Source organism: Macaca nemestrina, chromosome 9 (genome assembly GCF_043159975.1).
Source record: "Macaca nemestrina isolate mMacNem1 chromosome 9, mMacNem.hap1, whole genome shotgun sequence".
NCBI classification, from domain to species: Eukaryota; Metazoa; Chordata; class Mammalia; order Primates; family Cercopithecidae; genus Macaca; species Macaca nemestrina.
In genome coordinates this window covers 95,245,654-95,260,953 of record NC_092133.1, presented here as the reverse complement: position 1 = coordinate 95,260,953, position 15,300 = coordinate 95,245,654, and the positions used below count along the sequence as shown (strand labels likewise).

The 15,300-nt window shown below is 42.3% G+C and overlaps 1 protein-coding gene across 1 annotated transcript in view; it reads right to left on the bottom strand.

The window, feature by feature from the left end:
* The window catches only part of LOC105463226 (zinc finger protein 33A), a 52,966-nt gene extending 46,240 nt beyond the window's left edge, over window positions 1-6,726 (bottom strand). The window contains 4 exon segments of the mRNA XM_011710209.3: window positions 355-450; window positions 726-870; window positions 5,017-5,069; window positions 6,554-6,726. Of these exon segments, the coding sequence (XP_011708511.3) occupies window positions 355-450; window positions 726-870; window positions 5,017-5,025 (250 nt within the window). The 5' untranslated portion in view covers window positions 5,026-5,069; window positions 6,554-6,726.
* Window positions 6,727-15,300: the final 8,574 nt, after the last annotated feature.

Below are 15,300 nucleotides of genomic sequence, written 5' to 3'. Positions count from 1 at the left end.
TGACAACAGAATAAACACAAACAATGGAGGTAAGGTAGGACACTGAAAGTGCTTTAAGAAAAATGATAACCAAGAAAAGATACGAAACAAAGTAAAGTTGAGGTGGGCAAAGACTCAACTATTGACAGGTGTAAGAATAGCAAACATTCAAAAAAATGATTCAAAAAGGAGGAATTTTGTGAGTAGTGTCTGGAGGTTTGATTTAGGTATCAGTATTCTCCATCACTTCCACAGGTTAGGACCCCTATGGAGATGTTCTTGAAAAATGTCCCAAAGTTGCCAATCCCTGAATTGGAAACTACTTGGAAAAAACAAATCCCCTGATGTGAATCTGTGCAGTACATATTAACTCACCTGGAAAGCTCTGGCTTGGGAATTCTTCCTCCAGTCTCCATGGCTCTTCTCCTTGTTCCAGCCTGGAGATCACCTCTGGTTTGTGAACACAATACCCTGTTAACAGGAAATAATTTAGGATTTGGACCAAGCAGTCTAGACTTCAGGCCTTTGAAGCAGGAAGAAGCTTCTGGGGCTGCTTCAAGTTGCCAGTGGAACATTTTCACTGGAGAAGTGAACACAAGTATCTTCTGGTGCTCAAAGGTGATCAATCAACACTGACTCCTGCAGCCTAACCTTAAATATCATTAAACTATACAGACTGCCCATATGCTTCATAATCAAAAGAATAAACAAATGCTATTTAGAATGACACAGTGAACAGACCTTACCCACTGAGACAAGGTTGCTGTAGTTCTCCAGCATCACATCTCTATACAGAGCCCTCTGACTAGGGTCCAGGTGCTGCCACTCCTCCTGGGTGAAGCCCACAGTCACATCTTTAAATGATATTGACCCCTGGAACTTCTGTTCTACCTGAAATGTTCAGAATTAGGTGGCATGAAAAAAGAAGTATGGGCTAATCCTTACCACGATTATTATTCATAGAATATTTGTTTTGCTTTGTACTTTTAGGGAAAAAAAGAAATCATAACAGAAATATTCTGCCATTAATGCATTAAGATATTAATTCATGCAAAAGAAATCATGAAGTTCCTACAATGTACCTGGAACTATCATCACTGCTGGAAATACTAAGATTAATAAAAATCTTCCTGTGATCAAAGAACATACAGAGTGATAAGAAAATATATGTGGTAACATGTTACAAGTACTAAGGTGAAAGTACAAACACAATAGACTAATATTAGGAGCAAAGTTAGCTCTGTTTTGAGCTTAACTGAGGAAGTACAGCTGTTGGTTAAATTATGAAGAACACTCTGTTACGTTCTTCATAAGCATGGGGCCATGATACAAGCATAGGTGAGGGCCTCCAACACAATGCAGACATCAACAAAAAGACAGACAGCACAGGAGATGGCCTGGTGCTATCTTGAGAAAAAAAGTCAAGGATATGGGTTATAGAGTAATTTTAGACCAATGGTCTCCAGAGTATTTGATCATTTACCATTTTCAAGAATATTACTGAGAACTACAGATTTATATTTACAAATCACAGAAATAAATTGTCAGTACATTTATTAGGAATTCCAATTTAATTCTCATTTGGATTTAAAAATGTAGAGAAAAGCCTGACATTTTCTTCATCACAATACATATTCTGGGTTCTAATCCTTTAATTCAGAGATAATAATAAGGATGTAGAGAAAATGGAAAGATTTTGGAAGTATTATACTTGAAACATCTGTGGAGTACATAGGAGAAGACATCCAATAGGATTGTTCTGGATATCCTCTAGGGCGCATCTTTTAGGGATCACTGCTGTGAAAAAGGGAGAGCCAAAGATGAGACGTGAGCATATACTGAAATTACGTGATCAGGTTTTGTTTACAGAACCAATTCTATTGAGAACAGCAAGGGACAAAACAACATTTACATAAACTACTGTAGAAGAAACCAGGATGCAAATAGGGCACAGATAATAGGAGACAGAGCAACAAAATGTGGTCACCAATTCATTAAGAAAAAAAATGTTTCCTCTGCCTATCCCCATGAACAGCTGCCCAGATACTAGGGCCACCACGTAAACCAGGAAAAGTTAGGGCAAAATAGGTTGGACACAGTATTCTAGCAAGAAATGTCCTAAATATATTAACTTTGAAGCATAGGCTTAGTGCGGTGGCTCACGCCTATAATCTCCACACTTTGGGAGGCTGAGGCAGGTGGATCACCTGAGGTCAGGAGTTAGAGACCAGCCTGACCAAAATGGTGAAACCCCATCTCTACTAAAAATACAAAACATTAGCCAGGTGTGGTGGCCGGCACCTGTAATCCCAGCTACTTAGGAGGCTGAGACAGGAGAAACCCTTTAACCTGGGAGGCAGATGTTGCAGTGAGCCAAGGTCAGCGCCATTGCACTCCAGCCTGGGTAACAAAAGCAAAACTCCAACTCAAAAAAAAAAAAAAAATGAAGCATAATATGAAAATCAAGAATGAAACAAGGACTACAGAGACATTTATAATATAGTGGTGTTCAAAGACATCAAGAGAAAATCAGACAGTTGTCAGAAAACTGAGGAAGGAAAATAATCAAGAATGGAACTGGAGGCCAGGCACGGTGGCTCGCATCTGTAATTCTAGTACGTCAAGGCAGGCGGCTCACTTGAGGTCAGGAGTTCAAGACCAGCCTGGCCAACATGGTGAAACTCCGTCGCTACTAAATATACAAAAACATTAGCCAGCCATGGTGGTGGGTGCCTGTAATCCCAGTTCCTCGGGAGGCTAAGGCAGGAGAATCACTTGAACCCGGGAGGTGGAGGTCGCAGTGAGCTGAGATCGCACCACTGCACTCCAGCCTGGGCAACACTATCTCAAAAAAAAAGGTAAGTAATTCTTCCCAAATTTATATATAGGTTCAATTCAACCCCAAAGAAAGTCTCAGCAAGTTATTTTATGAATACCAACAACATTTGTATGGAAATGCAAGGAACTAGGAAGAGCCAGGATATTGCTGAAGAAAAAAATGTGTTAAACCCACTAGTAGACGCTAAGATATTTCACCAAGTGTGGTACTGGCACAACCAACCAACAGAACATAGTCCAAAAAACACACAGACATATATGAACACACAATTGATGACAAATATCACAATGTAAAACAGTGGGGAAAGGATGGTGTTTTCAAAAATAATTCTACATTAACCGTACGAAAAAAGGAATCTGACATCTATCTCATACAAAAGTAGACACTCATTCCAATGAAAGAGACGTAAATGTGAATGCCAAAACAATAAATATTTGAAAAGATAACAGATTATCTTCATGACCTCAAAGCAGGAAAAGTCGTCTGAAATAGTACACAACACCAACAATAAACTTAATAAACTAATCTAGGGATTGGTAAACTTCTTCTGTAAAAACTCAGACATTAAATATTTGGCCAGTCACCATGGCTCACACCTGTAATCTCAGCACTTTGGGAGGCCAAGGCAGGTAGATCACGAGGACAGGAGTTCAAGACCAGCCTGGCCAAGTGAAACCCCGTCTCTACTAACATACAAAATTAGCCAGGTGTGATGGCACGTGCCTGTAATTTCAGCTACTTGGGAGACTTAGCCAGGAGAATCCCTTGGGCCCTAAAGGCAGAGGCTACAGCGAGCCAAGATCGCACCACTGCACTCTAGCCTGGGTGACAGAGTGAGACTCTCTCCAAAAAAAAAAAAAAAAAAACAGACATCATTAAATTTGGGGCTTTGCAGGCTAAAAGGTTCCTGTCACAACTACTCAACTCTGCCACTGAAGCCACAGATTAAATGGAAATGAGTGAATGAGCAGGGAGGTGTCGGGATTGTGAGGGGGACAAGACGGCAGCTTCAGGAGTGCTGGCAATGTTTGTTTTGACCTATGTATTCATTATTTGCACCATGGATTTGTAATAATTTATTAAGTTCTATATTTAAACTTTAAGGGGTTTTCTGTCTATCTGCTACACATGTAGAAATAAGATTCATTAAAAATTAAAATACGTAATCCTAGCACTTTGGGAGGCCAAGGCGGGTGGATCACGAGGTCAGCAGACTGAGACCAGCCTGGCCAACATGGTGAAACCCCGTCTCTACTAAAAATACAAAAATTAGCTGGGGATGGTGGCGCGTGCCTGTAATCCCAGCTACTCGGGAAGCTGAGGCAAGAGAATTGCTTGAATCTGGAAGCAGAAGTTCCAGTGAGTCAAGATTGCACCACTGTACTCCAGCCTGGTAATAGAGCGAGACTCCGTCTCAAAAAAAAAAAAAAAAAAATAATTAATTAAAATTAAAATACATTTTAATTTATTGATCAAAAAAAACTGAACTACATCCAAAAGAAAATTGAAACCTGTGTAAAATAAAAATTAAGAAAGCAGTTTGAGTCAATAGGCTGCACTCATTTCAGGGTTATCACTGGAAGGTTATTCACTATAGGTCCCTATGTTATGACCAAAAAAGGTATCTGCCAGGAAGTCTTTGTGTCTTCAGAGGAGTCTGTCTGTATCCAGTGTCTTCCTTTCTGCCGTGGTTGTTGAAAACATAAGAAACATATGAAGCTCAACTTATTGACTCTAACTTGGCCCTGCTATTGATCTGTTACTTTATATTTTCTGGGAAGTTTATCTATTACTAATTTCTCATCTTAACATATTGACTCTTGGCCAGGCACAGTGGCTCATGCTTGTAAACCCAGCACTTTGGGAGGCCAAGGCAGGCAGACTGAGCTCAGGAGTTCGCGACCAGCCTGGGCAACATGGTGAAACCCCGTCTCTATTAAAGTGCAAAAAATTAGGCAGGCGTGGCAGCGTGAGCCGGCAGCTCCAACTACTCGGGAGGCTGACACAGAAGAATTGCTTGAACCCGGGAGGCAGAAGTTGCAGTGAATCAAGATGGAGACACTGTACTCCACCCTGGGTGACAGAGCGAGACTCCATCTCACACAAAAACAAAAAAACAAAAACATCACCATATTGACTCTTACAAATTTCACAAAGTCCACTGCAAAATAAAGTAGGGAATTAAATAAACAACTTACCTTGTTCATTTTGTTCTGTTCTTGGAAAGACGGAGACAACTCTGAAGATACAGCTAAGTTAGAAAAAGAGAAATGGGATCATGAAAGATTTGGCCCGCCTGGCAACTCCCTGATTCTTCTGCCCTAAGAAGCCATACACACCCACTAGGTAAAATGCTCCCTCTGGGAGAATATCAATGTCCTCTGACACTCCGGAATAGGAGGTAGAAATGGTGAAAGACCACCCTAATATAACTCCAACATAATTATGCAGCTCTTGGGCACAAGATTTTTCACCAGGTGAAAGTAAATATTTGCTTCCTAAGGATTTCAATCTCCCTCGGTGTTCACAAAAAATGTATAATGATAATATTGGCTAAACAAGTTAACAATATATTTAATGAAGGAACATTAACACTAAAACCTTTGTAAAAAAATAGGACTAAGCTATTGATTTTCCCAGTAATGTTAACCTCTGGTGAGTGACTCCACAGAAAGCCATAAGCAGCAGTGCTTCAAAGAAAAAATCTATTTTAATTTTTTCGCCTAACTTTGTTGCTATTTCTCAAAGGGATATTTTAAACTTGCTTTGACGTGTATGGAAAAGTAGACAGTACTGGCTTAGGGGTCAGATGTGACTTAGTCTTCCCTACTAACAAACTGTGATCCTGAACAAGTCAATAACCTTGACAAACAAACAAAAAAAAAAAATTTTCTTCTAACAAATGAGGCAAAATTAGTTTTGTTTTTTTTTTTTTCCCCCGAGACGGCATTTCGCTCTTGGTGCCCAGTCTGGAGTGCAATGGTGCGATCTCGGCTACCTGCAACCTCCGCCTCCCGGGTTCAAGCAATTCTCCGCCTCACTAGCTGGGATTACGGGTATGCGCTACCACGCACAACTACTTTTCGTATTTTTCGTAGAGACGGGCTTTCACCATGTTGGTCAGGCTGGTCTCGAATTTCTGACCTCAGGTGATCCACCCGCCTCGGCCTCCCGAAGTGCTGGGATTACAGGTGCTAAGAGCCACCGCGCCCAGCCAAAATTAGGTAATTCTTGAAGATCTTTCCTGAGTGCAAGATGAAGTCAGGACAGAGGAACAGCAAATACCAAGATGCAGTGATAGACCTGACTCGAGGGTAGTTCGGAACCTAAAGAGGACGAATGCAGAACGTGGAACGGAGTCGGTCGGTGGGGCAGGCCACTGCACTCGCCCTTCCCCGCTCAGGTACGGTCGCGCCCTAGCACACCGGCTCCCGCTTGACCAAAGCACTGCCCCTCCCGCAAAGCTCAGCGCACGGATCACGTAAGCGCACATGCCCTCCTCTGCGGCCCCTACAACCGGGGCGACACACGCGGTGTGGCCCGCTCTGGACAGAGACTGCGCCTTTAAGGAACAGGCCTAGCGTCCTGGCAGACATGCTGCAGCCCTGCCGTCCCCGGCTTCCCCTGTGAGGTCCCCGAGGCTCCTCCCCGCCACCTGGCACCGGCCCCCTGCCGCCCGCCCCCGGAGTCGCGCGGGGCCCCCTCGCCCTCCCTGCCCAACCCACCCAGGCTTACCTCACTCTCTCATCTGGTTGCATTCGCCGTAGAAGAGCTGGTAGACCCTTGAAATCGCGCGACCGCCTCCCACGCAAAACCTGAGAAAAACAAAAGGAAATGCGGAAACGCACAGGTAGAAGGTGGACAAGGCATGCGCGCAGCTAGCGCGCAAAGCCTGACGGTGTTGGCGCCCAACCTGAAAACTACCTTTCCCGTGAGGCCCCGCGAGCAACCCTTCGGGATTGGCTGAGAGGCGCCCCGCTAGGCAGTGGGCAAATGCCGTTGGAGTTGGTGCGGGAGCTTCCTGCAGCCCTGGCTCTCCCAGGGCGCCCCAAAGGGATGCACTGCAGGGGAGGTCTGTGTGCAGCGTGTGTGCAGTTTAGACACAGACGCGTCAAGAAGAGTTCAGCTGCGTGTCAGTTGCACTTTAAATGTTAGGAAGTAGATCTCATCCATACAAAAAGACTTTGACACTATCTGCGATTCTTTGGGAGCGGGAAAAAGGGGAGGTGCCACAGGAAAGCTACTTCATCAAAATCGTTAAAGCAATAACGATTTTCTGACTGAGCTACAATAATCCGAAAGAAGAAAATAAATGTCACATATTATTTCCTCTGTGACATTAAAATTGCTTGACTAAATGGAAATACATTTAGTTCATCTGTACCTTTCTTAGGAAGACAAAATCCCTAAAAGAAGATCAACAAATTTTTGAGTGTATTTTTTCTCTTTGATCTTTAGTGTATTGTGTACTTTACAAAAGCATTCTCAACTTTATCTGGAATAAGTAAAAACCTAAATAACACCCAGTATACGTTTTAAAAAGCAGGAAAAAATGCATAAGAAATATCTATATCTATCTGTCTATATAATATTGCTCTATTCAAAGTAGTTTGGCACCTGCTCCGTGGAAATAAGACACCATGATTAAGAGTATTCTTTAATGTGTAGTAAATACAGCATCTCAAAACAGTGAGGGAAAGAATGGAGTATTCCAAAGAGCATGTCATTCCGAGCAATTTGGAATATAGAGGTATACATAGATCACACATGATAAACTCTCACATGTATACAATACTTAAACATTAAAACCACTAAACGAGTATAAAGTTTTGAAAATTGACAAGGGGGCCAGGCACAGTGGCCCACACCTGTAATCCCAGCAATTTGGGAGGCAGAGGCAAGAGGACCACTTGATCCTTGGAGTTCAAGACCAGCCTGGGCACTATAGTGGGACCCCTATCTCTACAAAAAATTAAAAATAACGGTTAGCTGGGCATGTAGGCAGGTGCCTGTGATCCCAGCTACTCAAGAGGCTGAGGTTGGATGATCACTTGAGCCCCGGGCTGCAGTAAGCCATCATGGCACCACTGTGCTACAGCCTGGGTGTCAAAGTGAGACCTTGTCCCAAAAAAAAACAAAAAGGGATGTGATGCCAAAGATAGAAACTATAAATTTAATATCAGTTACATTTTATAATACAGAAAAATAAGCAACTCCATTCCAGCAAAACTTTTTTAGTCTATTACGAGAATTGAAAGAAATGCAAATATGGCCAGACATGGTGGCTCACACCTGTAATCTCAGCACTTTGGGAGGCTGAGGCGGGCAGATCATGAGGTCAAGAGATCCAGACTATCCTGCACAACATGGTGAAACCCCTTCTGTACTAAAAATACAAAAATTAGGTGGGGCGTGGTGGTGTGCACCTGTAGTCCCAGCTACTCGGGAGGCTGAGGCAGGAGAATTGCTTGAACCTGGGAGGTGGAGGTTGCAGTGAGCCAAAATCGCACCACTGCACTCCAGCATGGTGACAGAGTGAGACTGCATCTCAAAAAAAAAAAAGTGCAAATATTTGAGTGAAAATATGTGAAACATTTATTGAAATTTACATTTTTAAATTTATGCTTTATATACTGAAAAGTTCTTTATTTGGTGCATAATTTTATGAGTTTTGAAAATGCATAGATTTGTGTAACCACCACCACAAACAAGATACAAAATTGTTTCATCTCTGTCAATAAAATTCCTCCATACTACCTTTTTGAAGTCATATTCCCTCACCACTCTTAGCCTCTTGCAACCACTATCTATTCTTTGGGCCTATATGTTTGCCTTTTTTAGAATATTATATAAATGGAATCATACAGTATGTAGTCTTTGAATCTGGTATCTCTTTTATTATTATTCTTATTATACTTTAAGTTCTAGGGTACATGTGCATAATATGCAGGTTTGTTACATATGTATACTTGTGCCATGTTGCTGTGCTGCACCCATCAACTCGTCAGCACCCATCAACTCGTCATTTACATCAGGTATAACTCCCAATGCAATCCCCCCCCCCCCATGATAGGCCCCAGTGTGTGATGTTCCCCTTCCCGAGTCCAAGTGATCTCATTGTTCAGTTCCCACCTATAAGTGAGAACATGCGGTGTTTGGTTTTCTGTTCTTGTGATCGTTTGCTAAGAATGATGGTTTCCAGCTGCATCCATGTCCCTACAAAGGACACAAACTCATCCTTTTTGATGGCTGCATAGTATTCCATGGTGTATATGTGCCACATTTTCTTAATCCAGTCTGTCACTGATGGACATTTGGGTTGATTCCAAGTCTTTGCTATTGTGAATAGTGCCGCAATAAACATACGTGTGCATGTGTCTTTATAGCAGCATGATTTAGAATCCTTTGGGTATATACCCAGTAATGGGATGGCTGGGTCATATGGTACATCTAGTTCTAGATCCTTGAGGAATCGCCATATTGTTTTCCATAATGGTTGAACTAGTTTACAATCCCACCAACAGTGTAAAAGTGTTCCTATTTCTCCACATCCTCTCCAGCACCTGTTGTTTCCTGACTTTTTAATGATCGCCATTCTAACTGGTGTGAGATGATATCTCATTGTGGTTTTGATTTGCCTGTCTCTGATGGCCAGTGGTGATGAGCATTTTTTCATGTGTCTGTTGGCTGTATGAATGTCTTCTTTTGAGAAATGTCTGTTCATATCCTTTGCCCACTTTTTGATGGGGCTGTTTGTTTTTTTCTTGTAAATTTGTTTGAGTTCTTTGTAGGTTCTGGATATTAGCCCTTTATCAGAAGAGTAGATTGCAAAAATTTTCTCCCATTCTGTAGGTTGCCTGTTCACTCTGATGGTAGTTTCTTTTGCTGTGCAGAAGCTCTTTAGTTTAACGAGATCCCATTTGTCAATTTTGGCTTTTGCTGCCGTTGCTTTTGGTGTTTTAGACATGAAGTCTTTGCCCATGCCTATGTCCTGAATAGTACTACCTAGGTTTTCCTCTAGGGTTTTTACGGTATTAGGTCTAACATTTAAGTCTCTAATCCATCTTGAATTAATTTTCGTATAAGGAGTAAGGAAAGGATCCAGTTTCAGCTTTCTACTTATGGCTAGCCAATTTTCCCAGCACCATTTATTAAATAGGGAATCCTTTCCCCATTTCTTGTTTCTCTCAGGTTTGTCAAAGATCAGATGGCTGTAGATGTGTGGTATTATTTCTGAGGACTCTGTTCTGTTCCATTGGTCTATATCTCTGTTTTGGTACCAGTACCATGCTGTTTTGGTTACTGTAGCCTTGTAGTCTAGTTTGAAGTCAGGTAGCGTGATGCCTCCAGCTTTGTTCTTTTGACTTAGGATTGTCTTGGAGATGCGGGCTCTTTTTTGGTTCTGTATGAACTTTAAAGCAGTTTTTTCCAATTCTGTGAAGAAACTCATTGGTAGCTTGATGGGGATGGCATTGAATCTATAAATAACCTTGGGCAGTATGACCATTTTCACAATATTGATTCTTCCTATCCATGAGCATGGTATGTTCTTCCATTTGTTTGTGTCCTCTTATATTTCATTGAGCAGTGGTTTGTAGTTTTCCTTGAAGAGGTCCTTTACATCCCTTGTAAGTTGGATTCCTAGGTATTCTATTCTCTTTGAAGCAATTGTGAATGGAAGTTCATTCATGATTTGGCTCTCTGTGTGTCTGTTACTGGTGTATACGAATGCTTGTGATTTTTGCACATTAATTTTGTATCCTGAGACTTTGCTGAAGTTGCTTATCAGCTTAAGGAGATTTTGGGCTGAGACAATGGGATTTTCTAAATATACAATCATGTCATCTGCAAACAGGGACAATTTGATTTCTTCTTTTCCTAACTGAATACCCTTGATTTCTTTCTCTTGCCTGATTGCCCTAGCCAGAACTTCCAACACTATGTTGAATACGAGTGGTGAGAGAGGGCATCCCTGTCTTGTGCCAGTTTTCAAAGGGAATTTTTCCAGTTTTTGCCCATTCAATATGATATTGGCTGCGGGTTTGTCATAAATAGCTCTTATTATTTTGAGGTACGTTCCGTCAATTCCGAATTTATTGAGCGTTTTTAGCATGAAGGGCTGTTGAATTTTGTCAAAAGCCTTTTCTGCGTCTATTGAGATAATCATGTGGTTCTTGTCTTTCGTTCTGTTTATATGCTGGATTATGTTTATTGATTTCAGAATGTTGAACCAGCCTTGCATCCCAGGGATGAAGCCCACTTGATCATGGTGGATAAGCTTTTTGATGTATTACTGAATCCGGTTTGCCAGTATTTTATTGAGGATTTTTGCATCGATGTTCATCAGGGATATTGGTCTAAAATTCTCTTTTTTTGTTGTGTCTCTGCCAGGCTTTGGTATCAGGATGATGTTGGCCTCATAAAATGAGTTAGGGAGGATTCCCTCTTTTTCTATTGATTGGAATAGTTTCAGAAGGAATGGTACTAGCTCCTCCTTGTACCTCTGGTAGAATTTGGCCGTGAATCCATCTGGTCCTGGACTTTTTTTGGTTGGTAGGCTATTAATTATTGCCTCAATTTCAGAGCCTGCTATTGGTCTGTTCAGGGATTCAACTTCTTCCTGGTTTAGTCTTGGAAGAGTGTAAGTGTCCAGGAAATTATCCATTTCTTCTAGATTTTCCAGTTTATTTGCATAGAGGTGTTTATAGTATTTTCTGATGGTAGTTTGTATTTCTGTGGGGTCAGTGGTGATATCCCCTTTATCATTTTTTATTGCGTCAATTTGATTCTTCTCTCTTTTCTTCTTTATTAGTCTTGCTAGCGGTCTGTCAATTTTGTTGATCTTTTCTAAAAACCAACTCCTGGATTCATTGATTTTTTGGAGGGTTTTTTGTGTTTCTATCTCCTTCAGTTCTGCTCTGATCTTAGTTATTTCTTGCCTTCTGCTAGCTTTCGAATGTGTTTGCTCTTGCTTCTCTAGTTCTTTTAATTGCGATGTTAGAGTGTCAATTTTAGATCTTTCCTGCTTTCTCTTGTGGGCATTTAGTGCTATAAATTTCCCTCTACACACTGCTTTAAATGTGTCCCAGAGATTCTGGTATGTTGTATCTTTGTTCTCATTGGTTTCAAAGAACATCTTTATTTCTGCCTTCATTTCTTTATGTACCCAGTATTCATTCAGGAGCAGGTTGTTCAGTTTCCATGTAGTTGGGTGGTTTTGAGTGAGTTTCTTAGTCCTGAGTTCTAGTTTGATTGCACTGTGGTCTAAGAGACAGTTTGTTATAATTTCTGTTCTTGTACATTTGCTGAGGAGTGCTTTACTTCCAATTACGTGGTCAATTTTGGAGTAAGTGCGATGTGGTGCTGAGAAGAATGTATATTCTGTTGATTTGGGGTGGAGAGTTCTATAGATGTCTATTAGGTCTGCTTGCTGCAGAGATGAGTTCAATTCCTGGATATCCTTGTTAACTTTCTGTCTCGTTGATCTGTCTAATGTTGACAGTGGAGTGTTGAAGTCTCCCATTATTATTGTATGGGAGTCTAAGTCTCTTTGTAAGTCTCTAAGGACTTGCTTTATGAATCTGGATGCTCCTGTATTGGGTGCATATGTATTTAGGATAGTTAGCTCTTCCTGTTGAATTGATCCCTTTACCATTATGTAATGGCCTTCTTTGTCTCTTTTGATCTTTGATGGTTTAAAGTCTGTTTTATCAGAGACTAGTATTGCAACCCCTGCTTTGTTTTGTTCTCCATTTGCTTGGTAAATCTTCCTCCATCCCTTTATCTTGAGCCTATGTATGTCTCTGCATGTGAGATGGGTCTCCTGAATACAGCAGACTGATGGGTCTTGACTCTTTATCCAGTTTGCCAGTCTGTGTCTTTCAATTGGAGCATTTAGTCCATTTACATTTAAGGTTAAGATTGTTATGTGTGAACTTGATCCTGCCATTATGATATTAACTGGTTATTTTGCTCGTTAGTTGATGCAGTTTCTTCCTAGCCTTGATGGTCTTTACATTTTGGCATATTTTTGCAATGGCTGGTACCGGTTGTTCCTTTCCATGTTTAGTGCTTCCTTCAGGGTCTCTTGTAAGGCAGGCCTAGTGGTGACAAAAGCTCTAAGCATTTGCTTATCTGTAAAGGATTTTATTTCTCCTTCACTTATGAAACTTAGTTTGGCTGGATATGAAATTCTGGGTTTAAAATTCTTTTCTTTAAGAATGTTGAATATTGGCCCCCACTCTCTTCTGGCTTGGAGAGTTTCTGCCGAGAGATCTGCTGTTAGTCTGATGGGCTTCCCTTTGTGGGTAACCCGACCTTTCTCTCTGGCTGCCCTTAACATTTTTTCCTTCATTTCAACTTTGGTGAATCTGGCAATTATGTGTCTTGGAGTTGCTCTTCTCGAGGAGTATCTTTGTGGCGTTCTCTGTATTTCCTGGATTTGAATGTTGGCCTGCCCTACTAGGTTGGGGAAGTTCTCATGGATGATATCCTGCAGAGTGTTTTCCAACTTGGTTCCATTTTCCCCCTCACTTTCAGGCACCCCAATCCGACATAGATTTGGTCTTTTTACATAATCCCATACTTCTTGCAGGCTTTGTTCATTTCTTTTTCTTCTTTGTTCTTTTGGTTTCTCTTCTCGCTTCATTTCATTCATTTGATCCCCAATCACTGATACTCTTTCTTCCAGGTGATCGAGTCGGTTACTGAAGCTTGTGCATTTGTCACGTATTTCTCGTGTCATGGTTTTCATCCCTTTCATTTCGTTTATGACCTTCTCTGCATTAATTATTCTAGCCATCAATTCTTCCACTTTTTTTTCAAGATTTTTAGTTTCTTTGCGCTGGGTATGTAATTCCTCCTTTAGCTCTGAGAAGTTTGATGGACTGAAACCTTCTTCTCTCATCTTGTCAAAGTCATTCTCTGTCCAGCTTTGATCCGTTGCTGGTGATGAGCTGCACTCCTTTGCCAGGGGAGATGTGCTCTTATTTTTTGAATTTCCAGCTTTTCTGCCCTGCTTTTTCCCCATCTTTGTGGTTTTATCTGCCTCTGGTCTTTGATGATGGTGACGTACTGATGGGGTTTTGGTGTAGGTGTCCTTCCTGTTTGATAGTTTTCATTCTAACAGTCAGGACCCTCAGCTGTAGGTCTGTTGGAGATTGCTCGAGGTCCACTCCAGACCCTGTTTGCCTGGGTGTCAGCAGCAGAGGCTGCAGAAGATAGAATATTGCTGAACAGCGAGTGTACCTGTCTGATTCTTGCTTTGGAAGCTTCCTCTCAGGGGGGTACTCCACCCTGTGAGGTGTGGGGTGTCAGACTGCCCCTAGTGGGAGATGTCTCCCAGTTAGGCTACTCAGGGGTCAGGGACCCACTTGAGCAGGCAGTCTGTCCCTTCTCAGATCTCAACCTCCGTGTTGGGAGATCCACTGCTCTCTTCAAAGCTGTCAGACAGAGTCGTTTGCATCTGCAGAGGTTTCTGCTGCGTTTGTTATTGTTTACTGTGCCCTGTCCCCAGAGGTGGAGTCTACAGAGACAGGCAAGTTTCCTCGAGCTGCTGTGAGCTCCACCCAGTTCGAGCTTCCCAGGGCTTTGTTTACCTACTTAAGCCTCAGCAATGGCGGGCGCCCCTCCCCCAGCCTGGCTGCTGCCTTGCTGGTAGATCACAGACTGCTGTGCTAGCAATGAGGGAGGCTCCGTGGGCGTGGGACCCTCCCGGCCAGGTGTGGGATATAATCTCCTGGTGTGCCCGTTTCCTTAAAGCGCAGTATTGGGATGGGAGTTACCTGATTTTCCAGGTGTTGTGTGTCTCAGTTCCCCTGGCTAGGAAAAGGGATTCCCTTCCCCCTTGAGCTTCCCAAGTGAGGCGATGCCTCGCCCTGCTTCAGCTTTCACTGGTCGGGCTGCAGCAGCTGACCAGCACTAATTGTCCGGCACTCCCTAGTGAGATGAACCCAGTACCTCAGTTGAAAGTGCAGAAATCACCAGTCTTCTGTGTCGCTGGCGCTGGGAGTTGGAGACTGGAGCTGTTCCTATTCGGCCATCTTGCTCTGCCCCCGAATCTGGTATCTCTTAACACAATGCAATTGAGATCCTTCTGTGTTGTTTTGTGTGCCAATACCTCTGTTTGTTTTTTCTGCTGTTAGAAACAAGTGCCCGGTACCACAGAGAAAGCTAGTGCATAGGCAGAAAATTCCTCAGCAAGGCAAATTTACTTCTGCAGAATGGTGCAGCTTGCGCCAGTCACGATCACAAGAGTACACCAAGAGGGCTAGGGCAGGCGATGTTATCCCTGATACAGTTCCTAGCATTTCTGTGTCCCTTCTCCATTGGCTGGGGTTGGACCTCACAATCTAAGCTAACTCGATTGGCTAAGGTTTAAAATTGAATAGGGTCTATTAGGCAGGAAGGAAGGAGGACTGTCCATTACTAGGCAGGAAGGCATATCTGGACTTGTCTGGGCAAGGCAAAGGCAGGAAGGTTGC